Source organism: Martes martes (genome assembly GCF_963455335.1).
Source record: "Martes martes genome assembly, chromosome: 11".
Lineage (NCBI taxonomy): Eukaryota > Metazoa > Chordata > Mammalia > Carnivora > Mustelidae > Martes > Martes martes.
This window is the reverse complement of record NC_137899.1, coordinates 71,713,014-71,734,144: the sequence shown is the minus strand read 5'-3', so window position 1 is coordinate 71,734,144 and position 21,131 is coordinate 71,713,014. Positions and strand designations below refer to the sequence as shown.

Sequence of the window (21,131 nt, the reverse complement as noted above, 5' to 3'; positions counted from 1 at the left end):
CCTAATGTCTTTTTCCTTCCTTGTTTATTTTCTGCATCTGTAAGAAACTGTTTCTGAGACCTTAAGTGTGATTCAGATGTTGACCCCAACTCATTAATGTTAAAGGAGTTTGGGGGAGTGAGGATGTGGAAGAGAATATTTAAAATGACTTTAGGGCATTGGAAAATTAGACATTTTTTGGCATTTAAGATGCCATAATTAAATTATTAACTGGTTTTTCAATTGCTTGGCCTACTCCCTTTGTTCATCAGACAAAAATGCTCGGTGGCAGCAGCACTCCACAATCAGGAGGAATATTCCTGATGGAACAAGCTTGTTATATTCTGTGTCTTTCAGGACTCATGCATGAATAATGCATCATGTTTTGAAATTTGGAAAGGGACTTGAGAGTCAGAGGAAACCAAAAAACAAGGAAAAGTTAGGTCACGACTTCCTTTCCTGCAGCCCATGACTTCTTCATCTGTCTGGGCGGACACAGAGTGGCCCATGTCTTCCTCCATCTGCAAAGATTTCAAACGCTGCAGCCTTGCCCGTGGGCAGACTGTCTCACACCACCGCTGCTCTCTCTGCCCTCATCCCCTTCACATCCTACTCCCCACATTCCTGGCGTGAGAGAAAATGTCTACAGAAAAATCCTTATTATTTTATTGGCAAGACCAACTTTGAAGGAAAAAAAAAGAAAGAAGAAATGAAACAAAGGTAAAATCTTCCTCCAATTTCCTTCTGACCAATTATGTGACTTCCTATAAGTCCAGTTTGATTTCTTTCAGATGGTGAGGGAAATTCAGGGGCAACATAAGCTTTGCCCCCAATTAACACTAGCAACGGCAGAAAGTTCCACATGTAAGCCTGATTTTCATCTCTCGGCAGTTTGAAGAGCTCCATCACACTGTATCAACAGAGTCACAGCTCATTTCAACTCTATTTTTTTGCTCCTCCGTGCTGAGGGCTGAATTCATCATTAGCCTCACATCATCTCCATGATTGTCACTGGTCTCAGCTGACTGTGGAGTATTTTGGTATTGATTCTATTTCTTTATCTCACCACCTCTGTAGCGTTATAAGTCACTTGTAACTGTTACGTCAAAGGGGAGGGACATCTGACCATTCCTCAACAGCATTTTTAATCACTAGGGAATGTCAATAGTCTGTCAAAGGACCTATAAAATGTCTTCAGCAGAAGATGTCAAAGACAGGAGGTTTTCATTCGAAATGAAGACAAGGTGGATTCTGTCATAATTAGTGGGGATGGGGCAAGGGCAGGTCATTCTCATGTCCAGCCAGGATGCTCCCTTAAGCAGCACCTGGAGCAGAACTACCTATATCTCAACCAGAAATCTAAAATCTGAATCCCTTGTGTCTTTAGATCAAGGTCAAAGATACCACTTTCCAACGTACATGAAAAGACAAACTGCTGGACCGTCTACCTGTCTGGTCAGCTTTGTGTGTCTCATATTTGTAAGCCCACACATCAAGGTATCCCAAAGCTACCACTTCAGGAATAATCCTTCTTTGCTCTCCTGGGGCAGGACTCCCTGTCTGGCTTTTCTTCAGGACCCTTACCTTTCAGGGTTCCTGGCTTCTCATTCACATCCGCTATCAGAACGGCTCTCAATGGCTCTTTAGAAAAGTGAAGTAGCCCCTTCAATGGGAACTTAAGCCAACTGCTGTTGAGAAGGTCTGGCTATGGGGGAAGGGAGGGAAAAAAAAAGTAGAAATTGGAATGTTCTTCTCAAGACATTAATAGGTCTTTGACAAGAGATCATGAATGTTCCTTAGAGATTAAGAATCACATCCATAAATGATCAGATGGTTCCTTTTTAATGTACAACTTGTTGGTGACTTAAAAACACTACAGAACCTGAAGAACTTTCTATCAAATTCCTCAGTTTTCACCAGAAGCCATACCCTCCTGTGTTACCAAGGAACAACCTGAAAGTCAGGAAACTTGACAACATGAAAAGACGTCAAAGCTGCACTCTTACTCATGCATAGTACCAGAATCCAATCCCAAGTTTACTCCAAATCCATGATCTGTGCAGTCACTGGTCCAAACAGAGCACCAGAATCATCACAGCAACTTTTTAAAAACATGAACTCCCAACACCACCCCCTGCCTGCCAGCTCAGAATGTCTGAGAGTAGGATTGGAACTCAGGGTTGTTGTTCTTTAAGTCTCCCAGGTGATCCCCTCAGTGAGCACGCTGGAAACTGCTATCTCCTGTTTGTGGTTGCAGGTCAATACTGCTTTCTCATGCCTTATTTGCACAAACATTTCCCCCCGCTCCCACCCCGATTTCCAATGATTGCAATTCACTTGTTCTGTAGAACCAAATTGAAAACAAAAAGAAAAAAATTTTTTTCAGGCTGAAGTAATCATCTAATCCATTTTTTAAAATTTATTTATGTGAGAGAGAGAAAGAGAGCAGAGTGAGAGAGAGCACGGTGGGGGGCGGTGCAGGGAAGGGCAGAAGGAGAGGGAGAAGAAGGCTTCCCACTGATCACAGACCCCCATCCAGGACTGATCCCAGGACCATGACCCAATCTGAAGGCAGACAAGTCAGTGACTGAGCCACCCAGGCACCCCACATCATCTATTTTTAAGAAACCTCACAGGTTCTTGTGATTTAAAAAATTATGTAAGGAATCCAGCACAGAGCCAGGAGTTTAGCCACACAACACATTAAATGCTTCCGTCTGTTTTCTCTGGCTCTTCATACTTTAAAAGCAAGAAATATGGGGGTGTTAACCAAATCTTTTGGTTTGAGGAACAAAATTTCGTTTGAAAAAAAATCTTAAATATCAAGGCCTCTCCGAGTAAGACACTGAGACAGCATATTATTATCAGGTGCTGGAAGTATTACCATTATAAGTAATTGACGTGGATGTGATTGATCAACTGTTCTCATAGAATCTATACGCTTATCAAAACGCCGTCCATCCCCAACCAAAAGTAATGTCCCACCTATCTTCCCAGGTTGGAAAATAATTTGTTACTAACATACCAGATGACATAGATCAGAAGCCCACTTGGAGAGAGGACCACACCTTAGCCTCCTCTCAGATCCTCTGCAGTGCAGGCTCAGGGAAGCCCAGCACAGCCCACACCACCAAGTGCAGCAGAGACACTCCAGTCCCACTCGTTAGAGAGAATTAAGCTTGTTCTGACTTGCTTTTTCATCCCATCTTTAAAAATCCTTTTCACCTTCACAAAAAGTAGAATGGTATTTCTATAATGTTTTCCCCATAAAAATTTTGACTGAGAAGATTTTATCTTCACCAAGTAAGAATAAGGGGGCACACAGGTGCCAATAAGAATAATTTCATTTTTCCTCTTTAAAAAAAAAAATATATACGTCCAGACTCCGTGAAAAGATAGCTCATGGCCCTGTCTCCCTTTCACAGCTTCTTCTGTGCAAACTCGTTTACAAAGGGAATAGATTACCAGTCTTTTCTGACGATCTCTCTTTCCCTCATCCTCGTCTGAATTTAAATGGGGTCATTATGTCAAGCTGGAATAAAATTATTTTATACACCCTAACTCAGAGAAATCTTGTTTTCACTGAAATTATCTTGCTAAGCAATAAAAATGGGCTGGAACCCAATGGTTTGTGCTGTAATTCTAAGACACCTCGGTTAGTCGACATGGCACGCGCACCAAAACCTTTCCGTTTTCCACGGGCTGTCACTAGTAAAATAAGCAATTGTTTTTGTGTTATTTTTAACCCTCCAGGTTTGCTCTGTTCTTACCCAAAAGCCTTGCTTTGCAGATTGGCATCCATCCACCGGCAGTCCCTAGACAGAGGGCCTCAGTCTTTTCTGGAGAAACGAGTAATGTGTGTCCCCTAAATTTGAGCTCAGCCGCCACACTGGGAAGCTGGGGCCTCCTAGTTCCAGGCTGCTGCGTGCCCCAGTGTGCTCCAACGTGCTGCGTGCTCCCACGTGCCTCCACGTGTCAACAGCAGAGCGTGGGGGGAAGGGTTGGGCTAGGCTCACCTGCAGGCCGTTGCCAAGGCAGAACTCTGAGGGGCTAGAAGAAGGTGGAATAGAAAGTACATGGCTGAGGCACCTGGGTGGCTCAGTCGTTAAGGGTCCGCCCTGGGCTTGGGTCGGTGGATCCGGGTCCTGGGATCAAGCCCTGCATCAGGGGGAGCGCCTGCTTCTCCCTCTCCCTCTGCCTGCCACTCCCCTTGCTTATGCTTTCTTTCTCTCTCTCTCTCAAATAAACAAATAAAATCTTTAAAAAATAAAGAAAGGGCATGGCCTGGGACCTGGAGGCAGAAGGTGTGTGTAATCCTTCTATCACAGTGGAGCCCAGGGCCAGAAAAAAACCTCTCTAAGCCCCTTGTGAACATATACAGAGTCCAAAGAATGATGCAAATGTTCTTTTCTTTTCCTATCAGGATATGTCTCAGGTCAGCTGTCTCTTCTATTTCTTTTTCTCCTCTGCTTGCTCCCTCTTTCCACTGAACCCTGTGGCAATTTATTAGTGCTGGACAGACAGACAGATTCCTGGCTCCATCTCAGGTAGGCAAATGTGGACCCTGATGTTCGTCAGACTAGATTATTTGGTAAACAATAAAACCCTCCTGCATTTATTGATCATCTCCTAGAGCAGAGTAAATTTTTTGCTACAAAGCCCCTCGCCCTATCATCCTTGGCCAGATGAGATCAGGATGCTATGGTCTTAAACACTGCAGCAGAAAAAATATTTTGGCTTTAAGTCCCAAAGACTTAATGCAGAGGCCTAAATGCAGTGGGTTATTTCCACCATACCATACTTACTACTTTTAAAAGTAATGATTACAATAACAACTCACTTACTTTGTTTCTGCTAGTTTTGTTTCTTACTTTGTTTCTGCTAGTTTTACTTTGTTTCTGCTAGTTTTCAGTGCTTTATTAAGCACTGAAGGCTCCGTTAAACCTCCCAACAATATTAAGAAATAGATTTAATAATTATCCAGTTTCGCTGAAGTTAATTTTCCAAAACTCACAGTAAACAGTGGCAGCAGCATCCAAACCAGGAAGTTGGGTTCCCCAGCCCATGTCTCAGCCGCCATATTTGACTGCTATGTGGGCAAAGAGTACAAAGATTCAGTAATGCAAGAAGAATTTGTTCTCAAGACCTCATGTCCAGCATGGTGATGACAGTTAACAACACTGTACTGTACACCTAAAATGTGTTAAGAGGAGAGCTCTTCAATATTCTTACCCCTAAATCCCCCAAACACAAATGGTAACTATAAAGGTGATGCATATATTAATTAATTTAATTGTGGTACTCATCTAACAATAAGTATATCAAAACATCAAGTTATATACCTTAAATATATACAATTTTTATATGTCAATGATAGCTCAAGAAAGCTATTTAAAAAGAAAGGAAAGGGGCACTGGGTGGCTCGGTCAGTTGGGCATCCAACTGTTGATTTTGGCTCAGGTCATGATCTCAGGGTCCTGGGATTGAGCCCTGCGTCTCTCTCCTTCCTGATAAATTATTTCACCACAACCCAACAACGGTTCAATAAGAATTTTCAGTACACACAAATTTTAGATTATTAAAATATTCTATACAATATCTATCAATTTTAAGAAGCGAGTATGCAGGACAAATGCTTTTGAGCGCAAAAATAGGTAAGTAAAATGTCTTGTGTTTATTTCATCAACTAGTGTTGTAAAATGTAAACATGTGTGTTTGTGTTTAATAGTTAATGACAGGGTTTTGATAAGCCCAAAATGAGAGAATTGCAATGCATTCTTCAATAAACTTGCACAATATATTTGCATTATATAAAAGATTTTCTAAGACTCACATGCTTTTTAAGCTCATTTATATCACAGCATATCATATCACAAACTGTGTACCTGACCTTTTGAGCTAAAACAGGGCAGGTCCCAGATAGTCCAAATATACAATTTCCTCCTATAGTTTAGTAAAGCCCCAAACTTATCAGATTTCTTCAAAATTAATCAGAACAATGAAGGATTTTTTTCATGAGAAAGGAAGCCAACAAAGCTTTTATAATTTATATATATAACCATACATTTCCCTTGTTCCCCAATTGAATGTGAACTCTTCTAAAGTAGATAGACGGTTTGCACAAAGAGCTCAATAAACATTGGTTAAATAACTCGGGCTCTCTCTCTTGACTCTCACCCTACCATACACATACCAGTACTACTAGCAAACACCAGAAGGCAACTGGCTCTGAAGTCAGCCCAGCCCCTGTCCCTGAGGAAATAAGAGTCAGAGTTTAATCACCCGAGCAGAATTTCTTTTATTGAGAGAAGTCATCACCTGGTTCCCTTGAATACAGATAATCCCCTGGATTCATTAGGCTGTCACAGGAATTCATAAGCGTGCTTGAGGTGCCATGAACCTCACTGGCTCAGTGAACTTATTCTGATGACAAAGCTCCTTTTGTAAGAGAAGGTGTAGGTGCGGAGCCGAATTCTCTTGCTAACCTTTGGTTCTCCTTCTTGTCAGCCACCCTTAACCCCAATGAAGCAGAAGGACCCTACCATAAAATGAGCCCTTTTCTGCCCAGTACCCCCATGGCCCTTTGCGTTGGAGTCGCTCCCATCCCTGTAGCAGAAAGGGGGCCCCAGGGTTGGGATCCCGAATCAGATAGTCTTGTTGCCTGCAGAAATGCGCATGCTCAGTTCACAACCCTGCGCATGCCCAGTCAAGTGCGAAGCTCCGGTGTTAGCTGCTGCTTTTAGATGTTCATTTCTTTAGTTTTGTTCAGCGTCCAGTTGATTGAGTCGCTTTACAATCAGGCTGTTGATTTTCTTAAGATCGTCTATGTCCTTCCCCTCAGCTGTTAGTCTTCTTGACACGTCATCCATCTTGTTTCCAGTTTGAACTTCAAAATAGAAAACAGACTGCGTTACACTGGTCTCCAGGCTGTTCCGTCAGGACTGGTTAGTGCCTTGTGCTGGTGCTTAGCTGAGTGCTGAAGGGACCCCTTGGCCAGTCCCCTGCTCCAGTCTCCCAGGCAGCCCAGATGCCCGGGAGAGGAATTGCTTAAGACTAAAGTTATCTACCAAGTGGATTATTTTTACAATTTGTTGGGGCCAGCCTAGACTACCTTTGGAAGCTCTGCACAGATTTAGGTTGAGAAACATCACCGTGAGCAACCAAGGGAAACCACCAGCTTGTCTCATTATGAGCATGTCAGCGAAGTGATTGTTACTTTGTCTATTCCAGAGACCTCTTCTCAAAAGGTTTTTGGCTCCTCATCAGGAAATGAGGTTTTCTGGGTTTCGGTCTTTTTTTTTTTTTTTTAAGATTTTATTTATTTATCTGACATACAGATATCACAAGTAGACAGAGAGGCAGGCAGAGAGAGAGGAGGAAGCAGGCTCCCCAAAGAGCAGAGAGCCCGATGCAGGGCTTGATCCCAAGACCCTGGGACCATGACCTAAGCTGAAGGCAGAGGCTTTAACCCACTGAGCCACCCAGGCACCCCTGGGTTTTGGTCTCTTTTGCTGGTTCTGGATTACCAGCCCATAAATGAATATGTAAGAATTCCCCTCAGACCATCCTGAGAACAGAGACAACATTTTCAAAATAAACCAAACTTCTGATGATAAAGTCAGCTACGGAATGGAACACACTGAGGTCTGCTAATCAGAGTTAAAATTTCCAGGAAATGCAGCACAAAATCCACACTTAATATTTGAGCTTCTTGATTTCCATTTTAAGCAAGTTTTTTCCAAGGTATCTGTCAGGAACTAATGGTGGTAACATGCCATGAGGCTTAGTGAAGAAACTAATATGGGAAGGAAAACTAGACATTAGAGCTTCCCCTTCCAGGCTTGGGACAAATTATTGTTCAGAAGCTGCTTCTTCCCCACGTTTGAAAAATTATACGGGATGAATTATGGTCCAAAACATGAAGGAAGGATCTTAATTGAGATTTGCTGCAGAACAAGATGGAAATACCACTTACTTCTGGGGAAAAATGTGAGACTGAAGTAAATTCCTAACACATGAGATACTTTCCCCTCTTGGGAACCTCCTAGGACATTAGTCACAAAGAGAAGGAAGCAGCAGCCATGTTGGCTTAACTGTGTTCCACAATACACTGATTCCAAATTAAATTCCAAAAAAAAAAAAAAAAAAAGGGTTGCATGTGCAAAAAAGGTACAGAAAAATTATATACTGACTTGCCTCTTGGAAACTCAGAGGAAAGTAAAAAAAAAAAAAGAGAGAGCATTATCTAACTCAGCAATTTTCAGGTGCATTTGACCATAGGATCCTTTTTTTCTTCAGGCAACATTTAATAAAATCCTATGTGCCCAGTATTCTCAGGAACACACTGCCTGGTCACTAGAAACTGCTACCAGAGGCATCCATATCTACCCTTGCTGTCTATTATTCCTTTTTAGGAGAGGGATTATGACAAAAACCTAAGGCCCGTTGTTGGGGTTTTATTTTTTCTAAGATTTTATTTATTTATTTGAGAGAGAGAGACAGAGATTGTGAGAAAGAGCACAAGCTGGGAGGAAAAAGAGAACCAGACACCCTGGCTGAGCAAGGAGTCCAACCTGGGGCTCGATCCCAGGACCCTGGGATCATGACCAGAGCCACAGGCAGATGCTTAACTGACTGAGCCACCCAGGTGTCCCAAGGCCCCATGGTTTAATGAGAAAGTAATCATCATAAAATAAGCCTTCTCTCTCATGTAAAAAGACCAGAGTTTTAAAGAATACAGGTTCTTCCACTTCAGAGAAAGGTTACAAATCTGCACTCAATCCCACTGAGAGCAAAAAGATTTCCTTATTAAAGAGGAGCACAGGCCAAGTTCATTTCCAGATGCCTGTGCCAACTCTGGTCTTAGTTTGAGTTAAGTTTTGTCTGAAAACCAGAGAAAGTCCTTACTTTATTGCTTCAATGCAGGAAATGAAGGGCAGGGGAGCTCTGGAGCCGGACAGATGAGGGTTTGGATCCTGGTTCTACCTCTGATTAGCAGGGTAAACATGGAGAGGTAAACTCTCTGGACCTTCGTCTTGCATTGATGAAATAGAAATATTAAATACTACCTCAAGACGTAAAAATTAAGATAATTTTTGTGTCTGGCACAGAGCAACGGCCCAATAAAGACATCCTTTATTCATGTCTTCTTCCATTTGTTAATATGACTTTGCCCTCAATATAAAACACCAGCAGCAAATATAAAATAAACCATATTTATAAGGATGCTGATAAAGTCATGCTCTTTGAGGTAGGGTGGGAGAGTTTTGGGGCACTTATGAGCTGTGGACCTTGGGCACGGTAGTTTAACTCAGTCACTGTCCCAGATGGGTGTGGCAGAATGATATTTGGAGCATTCATTTTGGTTGGTGTAACATGTCAGAAGGTAATCCATAGGCTCTCTGTGGCCCTGAAGGTTCAGGAACAAACCACATCCAGCCAACGGTCAGATACAAGGGCACCTTGTCAGGAAAGTTGCCCTTGCAGCTTCTAAGTGCAAGAAGCAAGGGCTGGGCGAGAGAGAAGTGATGAAACATGATTCCTCCCCACCTGCCCCCACCCATGGGCTGGATAAAAACCTTTTAGCTGGAAGGAGGGAGTTGGGGAACAAAAAGGGTGGGAAGCTATCAAAGAGTCACGTCCTCTGCCCACCTGTCTCCCCCCATCCACCAGCACTACCTCTAACCCTGAATGAATTTACATTAAGGGCATTCCAAAGACATGGGCTCCACTTCTCAATGCAGATTTTCAAAGGCTACACAGCCTGCAAAGTAGGAAAGGGCAGAAGGAATGACAGTGTGGTGGATCCAGGGGGAAAGGGTGTCAAAGATGACTCCCTCCACTCGGGCTTCTTTCACTCTTCTCTCGGGGCTGGGAGGAAACTGAAAAAAATCCTGAATGATGACCCACAGAGGTTAGCTGTGAGAGAACACTGGTGGGCTTGAGGGCAGGGGGCGGTCTTTTGGCTGAGGAGCTGTGTGGGACAGCCCAGGTCCCCACGGGAGAGGTCAGGCCCAGGCTGAGAGCAGGCAGGGCAGCGAGGAGAGCCCAGGCACCGGCAAACAGGAAGGAAGTGGTCTTACTGCCTTCCGAACACTGCCTCCGGGGGCCCTGCAGAGCTCTCAGTGCTACCAGCTGATTCCTGGGAAGTGAGAAAACCTGGAAAGGAGTTGGAAGCCTGAGCGTGACTCTGCTACAGACCTGAATTAATAGAACCGTTTTACACTGGACCAAGAAAACCAACAGTCACCAAGGATAAGCCGCTGGCTATTTGACAGCTAGGGACTCCAAGTAAGAGGTAAAGTCCTAGGAGGTGTTTGTGAACTTTGGGCACCATGGTCTTGTGTCCCCATGATCATCCCGGAACCACAGGGCTCACTCAGGGCCACCGCACGCCCTCTTTCAACATAGCTGTGAGTGCCAAAAAGCACAACTCCTCCCAGAACAAAGTTAAACAACCAGCCACAAAGTAAGAGCCTTTGAGTAATGAGAACATGTCGGTGGTACTTACCTATTAGAAAAATCACGAAGGAAACCAGTGCCAGGCTGACAATCAGCACAATTATCAGCCCCATAAAAAACAGACTATGACTTCCGTTTCCTGAGTTAGTGCCAACATCCGGGATTTTCTCCTCGAGGGCTGATAGGAAACAAACAAAAACAATGACAAAAACTCCTCTGCAGATGGCTTGTCCACAGACCCGAACTGTCCTCATGATTAGAGGTGTGAGTAAGGGACACACCCGTTTTCCCCAGTGATAGCCTTGGAGAGTGACTTAGGTTTTAACAATGCCTTTGGGCTGGTGCTTTTTGTGAATTTTTTACCTTCTTCAACACTGGTATTCAAAAAACAAAGAATCTCCTTGGAAAGTTCTTTGAAGATGGTGTTAACACTGAAGGAGCAGGACCAGGGCTTTTCCTGGGTTGGGTAGAGGAAGCTACTACATACATTAAAGGCTCAGAATGTTGGAGGCTCCATCTCGCCTTCTGCCAATGTGACCCAGGAGTAAAACACAGCTGTCTGGGCCACCTCTTCTAAGCAGAAGGCTGACTACTCTGGGATGTCACCCAAAGACAGAGATGTCTCCTTGCATCATGGGAGTCATCAGTGAAGCCCACATCCATTTAAGCAGAAAAATGGCTCCAATGTATTTTCGTCTCTTAGAAGCATCTTTGGGATCAAGCTGCTCTGGAAACAAAGTTCTTTTAAATGTTCTGAAGTTAAATTGAGACTGCAACCATGCTTTTAAGGCAGCTTGGGTCAGCCAGAGCATGAAGTGTCTGCATGTGGCCATCATTTTGTAAGGCCCATGTGCCTAGTGACACCCAAAGTAAATTCAGTAAGAAATAGAGAGACTTGTGAAGACTAATGACTTCCTTTCTGTATTCTCTCCTCCTTGGCATCAGTCCCACACACGGTGCTACTTGATTGTAGCTGGGTGAGTGCCTTGTGTCCTGGGCCAAGTCACCCTACAACAACCTTTGCTTCCTAATCAATCGATGGCATAAGTTGGCATCCAAACACCTGCATCTATTGAAACTGACCCAGTAAAAGCAGGTGAAAACCCAAACGCATTAAAATGAAGAAACAAGCAAGACCTCAGGAAGGATGGAAAAGGGGAATAATAGGTGTAAATTTGGGACAGAGTTTAGAACAGGAATGGAACAAATGGCCAGTGGAAAATTAATGTCTGTGTTCGAATGTCAGAGTTTAAGCTGGAAAAATGGGGCTCAGAATGATCTGATCGAGCTCGTTTACAATATTTAGGGAATAAAGTCTACATTTAGTATTTAGCAGATCTTTTGTTTTGCTTTTCCCCTCCTTTCTTAACCCTTTAATTGGGGCCATTTGTAATTTGTAAGTCGAAAAATTAAGTTGATTTCTTTGCCCAATAAAATTCTAATGCCTTTTTAAGAGCTGGAGGAATGTGTGGAGCATTTTCCAGGAATCCACTATGAAGTCAGAGCTCTCTAGGGAAGTGGGCCCCACTGGTGATGTGGATGGGGTCCCCAGCAGGTGCAACAGATGCCAAGAGGGAGGAGCAAACCTCTTGGAAGACTGGCAGCCTCCAACCCTTTCCTGGGAGAGACGCTCCACAGGAAAGTCTCAGAACCCTTGAAGACAGATTCCAAATCTTGCTTAGGAGCCAAGAAAGCCCCTACACCTGGCAAGTATTAAGAGAACAAAAAGAAAAATTGCCTAATAATAAATAGACTTCCGTTGTTTAGCTGTTTCTAATACCCACCCTGCCCCCCACACACACACCCCCAGGTCCAGATTAGCATTTGCTATTTTTAGGTGGCCTGGAAGCCAGGAAGGGCCACCGAGCCTGGGAGGGCGCACATACGGAACAGGTGCTGTGATCCCGCAGGACAGAGGTTAAGTTTGTTTAAGTCGTTTATGGAATCCACAATATAAAGTTTTCTGCCTTCAGGCATGCCTCCAGCGCCCGTGTCCTGGGAATGATTCATTGTTCCTGGAAGAAAAGAGTGACTTAAAGCAGAAGGCTGGGCCCAGGAGACCCCATCACAAGAACCACAGGCCACAGGTACATAAAGAACCCTCCACATGCATTCCTTTCAGCCAAAGGTCTAGAAGGGCTGTGCTTGTCCAGAAGGAAATTTTTCCTTGTGGGGACAACTTTGTATCTACTCTTTTTGCCTGGCTTGCCAGGAAGCTCAGACTCAAGTGTGTGGCCCAGTCTGAGCCCTTTATACCTTGCTTCTCTAAATATCCTCCCCCCCCTCCACTGATTCCTCAGTTCTATCTTCCCCGGGCCTCCTTTTTTATTTTCTAAGTTATTTTGAAATATTTTTTTCTTTTATTACATTGTTTATATTCTGGTGAAATGCCTCAAATCCTTTGCCCAAGAAGAGAATATATAAACATATAGAAAAATAAAACTAAGCTAGTCAGCCTCAGGCCCAAAGATTCTGAGGTGAGAAGAGAGTATTAGGATGAACTGTCCTAACTGCATGAGGCTTTAAAACAAAACAGCAATTTTCCTTTAACTCTTCATTTTTAAAAATCTATTATTTATTTATTTATTTATTTCATTATTATTTATTTATTTATTATTATTTATTTTTTATTTATATATATATATATTTTTTTTTTTTGAGAGTGGGGGATGGGGCAGAGGTAGACCGGGAGAGAGAATCTCAAGCAGATACCACAGTCAGCACAGAGCCCGACATGGGGCTCGATCCCATGATCCCACGGGTCATGATCCCCTGAGATCATGACCAGAGCTGAAATTGAGAGGCAGACGCTCAACCAACGGCACAAAACTGCCATTTTTATATTTTATATTCTCCCTCAATATGGCATATGAGTTCTACCTTAAATGTACCCTTTAGCCCTGAGTTGCTGGCTGGGAGTCCTCAAGACGAAATCTTCACAAGCTTAGAAGCTATAGACAGGAACCCTATGGCGAGCTGGAGACCAGACTCTGGGACATCCGAGGTCTCTTCCCTCTGAGTTTCCTTAGATCAAGGTCACTTACATAATACAGAATTTTAAAAGTGAGGCTTACATTTTCTAACGACAGCACCACTTCAAGCAACCCCGAAAAGCCTGAATGGATTAAAAAGGTCTATTTTAAGCTGTCTCTCCAGCACAACAGAGAAATGACGGCCCTTTAACGACATGAAATGCAGAGCTCTAGGAAGACAAACTCAAATTACTATCAAAGCTGTCTCTTTCACAGTTCTCTCTTTTCATAAAATGAGTCTGATAGTGATACCGGGCTTTTTGATCTGAAAGGGATGGTAGACATGCTCTGGTCTGGTCCCCATCCTTCCCTCAGTGAGGAAATCGAAGCTGAGCTGGGGAATGCCCGAGATCATACATTTAGTTAGTTGCAGAGCCTCTTGCTTCAGAGTTCACTGCGTCATCCCTTTCTTCTCCACATCCCTGCCTAACCCTCTTTCAAACCTCAGCTCAAACCTCTCACCTCCTCTAAGAATCAATCTGCTTCTCTGTGCTTGTGCTGGATGCAGTCAGTACCTTCTTCCACCAGAATGCTTACCCTGTTTTACAACATTTATTGCTCCCATCTTTTGACTTTCCCAACTGACAGAAAACTCCTGAGGGTCAGCACCGAATTCTCCAAATGCCCAGTATCAAATGTATAAGCCAGTGACTTACAGTAAGTGGGAGTAATTAACATATTTTATTCACGAGCTGAAGCTCACCATTTTCAAAAGAATTTAAGGCAGTTAATAGTAAATACACTAATAGAAATAAAACAGTGTAAAAATCCTCATGTGATATCTACCTGGCCTCTGGTAAACTCAATAAGCTTTGTGCCTGCTGATAGGAATCAACACACTACTTCCCATAAACATTTTACAATTTTCCTTCAATAGCAGTTACAGAATGAAGAAAAATAGGAGAAACCAAATTCAGGGGGGAAAAAAGATGTGAACACCTGTAGAAGATCTGAAAAAAGAATCAGCCATTTACCAAGTAGATTAAATTATATTCTAAAATATTAAAAACCAGGAATTTTCCAGTGATACCTGAAACCCACTAGGACTTATGAAAAAAAAAAAAAAATGCTCCTGAAGTCCTAAGAAAAACAGCGAGTTCAGAATGACCTAGGGCGCCTGGGTGGCTCAGTCAGTTGAGAGGCCACCTCTTGATTTCGGTTCACGGTCTCAGGGTTGTGGGATCGAGTCCCACATCCTGCTCCGTGCTCAGTGGGGAGTCTGCTTAGGAGTCTCCCACCCTCCCTTTGTCCCTCCCACCACATATGCTCTCTTTCTAAAATGAATAAATAGATCTTTTTAAAAAATATCATGGACTCATTAAACTTTTGCTCAAAGTTAAAGACTGAACAAGGTGTTTCAGTTACCCTGAAATTTTAATTAACAAAAATACATAATTCTCTGGGTAGTTTAGCTACTACTGAAGCACACCTTAGATATTAATATTACTTAATTCCAAATAGACCCATGCCGCATTCATAAGGGAATGACATGGAGTGGTCATTTTTTAAAAAGCAGCAGCAGCATATAAAATAAAGGAGCCTTAGAGATCAATCAAATCTTATCCTCTCACAGGTAAAAGCGTAGTGACTGAGGCATGGTCACAGATTTCTGTTCTTCCAGAGATGTTTTATGTGTTATCATCTCATATACTTACTCTCCCCGATACTAAAATTTGATGAAGACTAAAGGTTATATGTTTCACATCATAAGATCATCATTCCAGCCACGGCTCCTATTTTAGGCTTGGTGACTGACGCGTGGTTCATTTTTGGATCTCTGACTTAATGTCCTTGAGCCTTAGCTTCCCCTTTAGGAATGGAATTCATATTGCTCAAATCCCAGACTGAAACTTAATTGACTTTTACAAAGTGGAGGGCCAACTAGAAGATCATAGCCACAAAAGCTAACCCAAGAGCCGTGCAGTTAATTAAATCTCCAAGTCATTAGCCTTGCTACTGCTGACTACAAAGGTGACTCAGGGCAACATGGTGTCCAAAAGCACTAAGGCAGCAACTTAAGAGAAAGCTATGAAGGGCCCTGAAAGTAAATTTCTTATTCAGGATTAGGTCACAATATAAAGAGATGCCATTTTCATGTATTTTTAAAATTAACTACAACATGCAAATGGAAAATAAAGACCTGGCCAGGAAAACAGAGTTGTGTGTGTCTGTGGTTCAGAGCCACCAAGTGCTCACCAATGACTCGATAAGTAAATGGATACAGGATCACATGGCCCTAAAATGAGGACCCACGGCTGTTGGCATCCAGTTGTTGCTATCTGTGGCTCCTCCGTAGAAGGGCAACAATCAGCAGGGGCTGGTTACTAAATTCTGCATCACCCCGGCTCAGCCCTCCTCCCTAATCCTGCTGTGCAAATCTGCTCATTAAGCTTGACCAAAGCAGTATCCTTTTAATGGAGCCCTTTCTGATACCTGGCACTAAAACATGTAAGTAATTTCATTTTCCTTCAGCTTAGATCAATGCTCACAACTGATTCTTTTCATCATTTAAGGACTCTTTCACTACCTCCAAATATTCTAACAGAATAGTTGTCTATGAAAAATGGCTTTGCTCTTTATTTTTTAACCAAAGGTGCTCAGTCTCAAAGCTCAGAAGTAACACACCGGTATTGCTGGCCACAGGATCAGAATTGTTATAATCGGGCATAATTCAAAGCTAACAGGAAGCTTTATTGGGTGAGTCATGGTAATTTGTTCTTTAATTCCATTTCAGAGTCAGTGCCTCTTCACATTCAGGAATTAATTTTTTAAATCAAGTCTAAATCATTTCTATCAAAAGTTAAAAGCACAGAGTGCATGCAACAAAAAACATACCAGGCTCAAGAATCATAATGCAGGTCGGCAGAGTAATAACATGCAAATTACTTACAAAAATGTGAGCTTTGGCTGCTAGGAGGCCAGGAAAAGAAAAAAAAAAAAAAAACTAATCAGAAGCAACTGCAACAAAACTTTACAAATTCTGTGGTTCTTTCTTTGCCTTCCTTCAGCACACAGGTGCTCCTACAAGGCCCAGAAACCCCAGCATGATGTCGTTCTATATTTAGTGTTCATTTAGCCAAGCAATGTAAGATGCCAAACACTTTTTTCAAAATGTCTGAGGTTTTTTGTTAATATATTGCTGCAACTATGCTTTGAAAATAAAAAGCCACCATGCTTTCAGTTGGTAACTGATGAGGTCCTTATTGGACCAAAGTTAATGTCCTTATTTGGCTGATGTGTGCGTGTAAGCAGACACATTTCTAGCGCCTCGGCCACGGTATGCACCCATATATAAATGTCCACTAGCAGACTGGAGCTGCCATCCTGACAACTACCTTGCACAGGACTCCAGACCAGGCAAAGGATGGCCATCAGCAAGGACAGAACAAGGTTGTGATATTAACTAGGGGCACAGCACAGCAGAGAGCCCCTAGGGCATCCAGTCACTAGGAAACAGGATTGTGAAAGGGAGATCTTGTGGCTCCAGACCCACCGCAGGAGAGGGAAGCACTTTGTCTCATCCACTTCCCTGTCTACTGGAAGGCTTTATTTACTCTGTGTTTTTAGGCATCCTCCTTTCTCAGAATGTCAGGCTTTCTCTTGTGTGGTTTCCTCACACACACAGGCCAAGGAGCTTCTGCCCTCTGCTGTACATAAAAGGAGATACAGTGAGTCCTGCCGTCCCCGTGAGTCCCATTTGAAGGCCACAGGGACAGACTCTCCCAGCAGAATGCTGAAGGCTGGGTACTAAACGGATTCGCGGTCATTTCTAATCCCCCCTTCCACTGCCACATCTAAGACAGACATTATTTGTCCTTGAAACATTTTGTATGTCAGTGAGAAAATATTGGCTTCACAGAACTTCTTTTACATTTTACATTCAGTACAGACCTCACCCTACTTTTAGGGGAAAGGAAAGCCATTTTTTAGGTCTCATCTGTACCAGCGGACCAATTCACGCACAAGACATAATAACTCATAACTGCCTTCTCAGAACTATATTGTACATTAAAAACCTACGCCAAATTCCTTGAAAAATGAAAATATTTGCTGTTAAGTATCAGCCTGTTTTTTAAATACTCCCCTGACTACCTGATCTGTCTTAAACCATCAAATCTTTGAAAAAATAATAGAATGACCTCATTTTGAGCATTTGCTGTTTTTCTCTCTCCTAGTCTTACAAGCCTGTGAAGTATCAATCCCCTCTAGGGATGAGGAAAATGGAGCCTAAGCAATTCCCTACACCAAAATCTGAGTAAAACCATTTTTTTTTTTTAAGATACTATGTTTTTGAGAGAGACAGAGATAGCAAGAAAGCATGAGTGGGAAGACGGAAAGAAAGGCTCCCTGCTGAGCAGGGAGCCCAATGCCGGACTCCATCCCAGGACCCTGGGACCATGACCTGAGCTGAAGGCAGACATTTAACCAAGTAAGCCACCCAGGTGCCCCTGAATTTTTAAACCAGTGAAGGGGCTGAAAGTTTTTATAGCTTATGACCAATTGTCTCCCAATTCTGGAGAACTACATTAAGAGCAAAGTAAGAGGACACACCTCATTTTATCTATTACATACCTGAAAGAACACATCAGGAATAGTTCAAAGCCACAAGAAGAAAATAGGTATTCTCACCTGAATTGTTTAATCTGGGGGCATTCTTAAGTATTTGATTTTTATTTCAAATACTTTATTCTATCTAGATTCAATTCCCAGAAAATTCAGTGGATGCCACTTGAATCATGGAATGCTGGTTGTTCCAAAATTAATGCTTGAGCCTCAAAGAACTTAGTAGGCCGGGACCATTTTAAATTCCTTTAAACCAGCAAGATTAACGAAGAATCAAGAAATGAACTCGTCTGTCATACACCATTTTACTACTTTCAAGAAAACTCAAACATTTGTATACACTGAATCCCCATTAATCCTTGTTGAGCAAACATCCATAAATTTCATGAAAATGTATCCATCTATAAACCTAAGAAGCAGATAAACTCATCTCTTCTTCCCCCTAAAATCCCAGCTAAAAGGCAGAATAGATATAAAGATTTCAAAACCTTCAGAAAGAAAATTGGAAGAAACAATACTGAACAATATTTCAACAAATTTATTAAATATGGAAGAGACCGTGGTTGTTAGCCTGCCTTCACAGACCTCCAGAGGACGATCACTGATGAGTGAGAGAACCTGCAGCGTCCAGGCGGGCTCAAGAATTGGAGGCAACACAAAGTATGGAGCTAAACACAAGGAGATCATTTCATGAACATTGGAAAACTACATTATAGAAATCTCCTGGAAAGAAAAATAAATGAAAAATAAGGAATCCAGCAGCTTTAGTTATGTCATGGGGTTTGGACACAAAGAAAGTGTATGTGTGTGTGCGTCCAGTTGGGTTTTTTGGCTTGGGGAGGGTGCAGTGCAGGGCAGGGTCAAGAACTTGCGAATTTTATTTTCCAGATTGCCAGGGGCCACCAAAGCACAGTATCACACAATTTTAGAACACTAAAAAACCTCTAACAAAAAAACAAAGAAATCAGAAATAAATACTGTGTATCACAACACTTTAATTAGAATAGAGCAATGCCTTTGAAAATCTTGATTATCTACCTTAAGTTTTATATACGAATTCATACTACCTTTCAGACATGTAGTACTCTCAAAGTAATCGACCTCCCATGTACCCATTCCTGGAGTTACTGAAGGAAGTGTTTCACTTCAACAATTAAGTAATCTAATAACCAAGACATAGGGTCCAGGAAATGCAAACTCCAATCCAAGAGAAAAACAAATCCCAGGATGAAGTCGTCTCAGGAAATAGCTGTATACATGGGTAAGAAAGAACTTAGTTTACACTGAAACAAGTACACAGTAGAGCTTTGACCATGTCAAAAATAGATTTTAAAAAGTTTTACCTATTTGGGACTGTTTTGGAAGAAGTAGTGATGTGTATGTAAAACCAAGAAAAGATGTTGAGAATGGAAACAGAAGCACAGTGAACTAGTTCGGGAATGAACACAGAAATATGGTCGCTATAATACAATGATGCCAATTTAATGAAAAAATACTGGGAGAATAAGAAAAAAGTAAAAAGGAAGAAACCTTCATCTATCAAATAGGAAGCTGTCAGATGTTTCTAAACATAGCAAGTTAATAAATAAGCAGTATAAGCCCCACTCAGAAATATTTAAAAATTCATTATTTAAAAATATGTATACATACAGGAAATTGAAAATTTAGGGGGGAAAACACTACTTACAATCTCTTTTCCACAATTCTCACCTACTTGGGAGCACAAGGAAGTGACAGCATGCAAACTCAAATTCTGGATTCCAAGGTGGTCTTCCTCTGCACCGGATCTGAAGGATGGGCCACACACTCACAGCAGCCAAGAGCACCCCCACAGGCCAGCCGGGTGCAGCTGAGGGGCCCCATCAGACCTCCCGGAGAAGTGGAAAATGCAGGAGAGGAAGAACACTAGTTTGGGAAGTACCTTCACTGATTTTGGTTCTTCTCTACACTGTACATGCTTCCCCACCCCTCCTGCCTCTTTTTACTGTTCTCTGCACTAATACCAACGAAATCAGTAACTAAAATCCCAATGATATGCTACAATATTATTCTAATTTTCCCAATGACATTGCTACATTTTTTTCATTTATTTTCATGTTGTCCAAATATACAGAGTAAGTTTTCTTCTCACTCTTTCCCTACTAGCTTGGTCATTTTGAACTCTACTTCAGACCCAGAAATGTTTCTTCTATTAGAAAAGAAGCACTTTTTATGTGAAAAGATCTTTATTTCAAAATACAAGAATATGGCAGATAAAATGTGTTAGTACCCTCAGAGGTCAAGGTTAGCAGCCTCTCTGGCATATGCTAATTGTTCATGAACTCCCAATAGCTGGAATGAATAACCTTTAAGTACATCTGTAAGGTGTATTCTGTAAGGTATAATTCTCTATGTTGATCCCAGTGACAAAATTAAATTAGGTTCCATTTAAAAATTAAAATACAGCAGCTTTTCCAGAAGAATTAGCTCCCAAAACTGTATCCAGAACTCACCCGTTTAACATCTTAACTTAAATACCTTGTATATATACAACATTATAATCAATATTTTTGGACAACCACAGTATAGGAAATTTACCCTTGGGTAATAATTTTCCTCATTATGAAATCAAATGAAATATTGTATTTTTGCTCTCCTCATAAACAGAAAATGACCAAACATTACGCTTTATTTATGTTTATATTTACAGAGAATATTCAATAATCAGAACTCACCATTTGTAATATTGTACATTAAATTATAATATAACCCCGGCTACAAAAGCTATCTATGCTGACCCTAGATAAAAACTATCCCCAGTTTAAATACATTAGGAATTACCAAAGGGAAAAAAAAAATTTAGAAAGTGGTCTTCCAAGTGCTGAAAAGCTAGAAGAATTCTCCAACATCTGCTCTCTTATCTCGACATTTGCTTCGAGCTTTTGTTCGAGCTTTGAAGGCTGCAGAGTTATACAGGTGCTGAAATGAAGGAAAGGAAAACACATGCGGATCACTAAAATTTAAGATACTCTGATAAAGGATGAATTAAAAATCACAAAGCAAAGAAATGAGCTAACTCAATCTTATCAATTTTAAAAGTTTATAAAGCACACACAA

At 41.8% G+C, this 21,131-nt stretch overlaps 2 protein-coding genes and 1 long non-coding RNA gene across 5 annotated transcripts in view; 1 reads left to right on the top strand and 2 right to left on the bottom strand.

The window, feature by feature from the left end:
- Window positions 1-5,631: 5,631 nt before the first annotated feature.
- LSMEM1 (leucine rich single-pass membrane protein 1) lies at window positions 5,632-17,062 on the bottom strand. Of its 2 annotated transcripts, none has more exons than XM_080819147.1 (5): window positions 16,808-17,062; window positions 16,363-16,382; window positions 12,327-12,455; window positions 10,490-10,618; window positions 5,632-6,865 (listed from the first exon to the last, which is right to left on the bottom strand). In XM_080819147.1, the coding sequence occupies exons 3-5, from the start codon at window positions 12,448-12,450 to the stop codon at window positions 6,735-6,737; spliced, it is 384 nt and encodes a 127-aa protein (XP_080675273.1). In that variant the 5' UTR covers window positions 12,451-12,455; window positions 16,363-16,382; window positions 16,808-17,062; the 3' UTR covers window positions 5,632-6,734. The 2 variants fall into 2 exon arrangements, with proteins under 2 accessions (XP_080675273.1, XP_080675272.1); XM_080819146.1 differs by lacking the exon at window positions 16,808-17,062 and adding an exon at window positions 12,027-12,143 and having other exon boundaries at window positions 16,363-16,504.
- Window positions 15,827-21,131, top strand: part of LOC308352778 — a 7,682-nt gene continuing 2,377 nt past the window's right edge. The window contains exons 1-2 of the long non-coding RNA XR_013967684.1: window positions 15,827-15,920; window positions 16,066-16,169. This is a non-coding gene — a long non-coding RNA (uncharacterized lncRNA). The remainder of the gene's footprint in view (window positions 15,921-16,065; window positions 16,170-21,131) is intronic.
- IFRD1 (interferon related developmental regulator 1) overlaps window positions 20,246-21,131 on the bottom strand; it is a 22,386-nt gene continuing 21,500 nt past the window's right edge. For both annotated transcript variants that reach the window (XM_080819144.1, XM_080819145.1), the window contains exon 12: window positions 20,246-20,993. In XM_080819144.1, coding sequence (XP_080675270.1) covers window positions 20,904-20,993 — 90 coding nt within the window. In that variant the 3' untranslated portion in view covers window positions 20,246-20,903. The remainder of the gene's footprint in view (window positions 20,994-21,131) is intronic.

Bases quoted from the DNA above. Each gene is read 5' to 3' on its own strand.
- LSMEM1 (XM_080819146.1), bottom strand. From the start codon at position 12,450: ATGAATCATTCCCAGGACACGGGCGCTGGAGGCATGCCTGAAGGCAGA. The intron at 10,619-12,026 runs GTTTGCTCCTCC...GTTTCCTATCAG, and splicing joins GGCTGCCAGTCTTCCAAGAG to CCCTCGAGGAGAAAATCCCG. The intron at 6,866-10,489 runs GTAAGTACCACC...TCTATTTTGAAG, and splicing joins CTTCGTGATTTTTCTAATAG to TTCAAACTGGAAACAAGATG.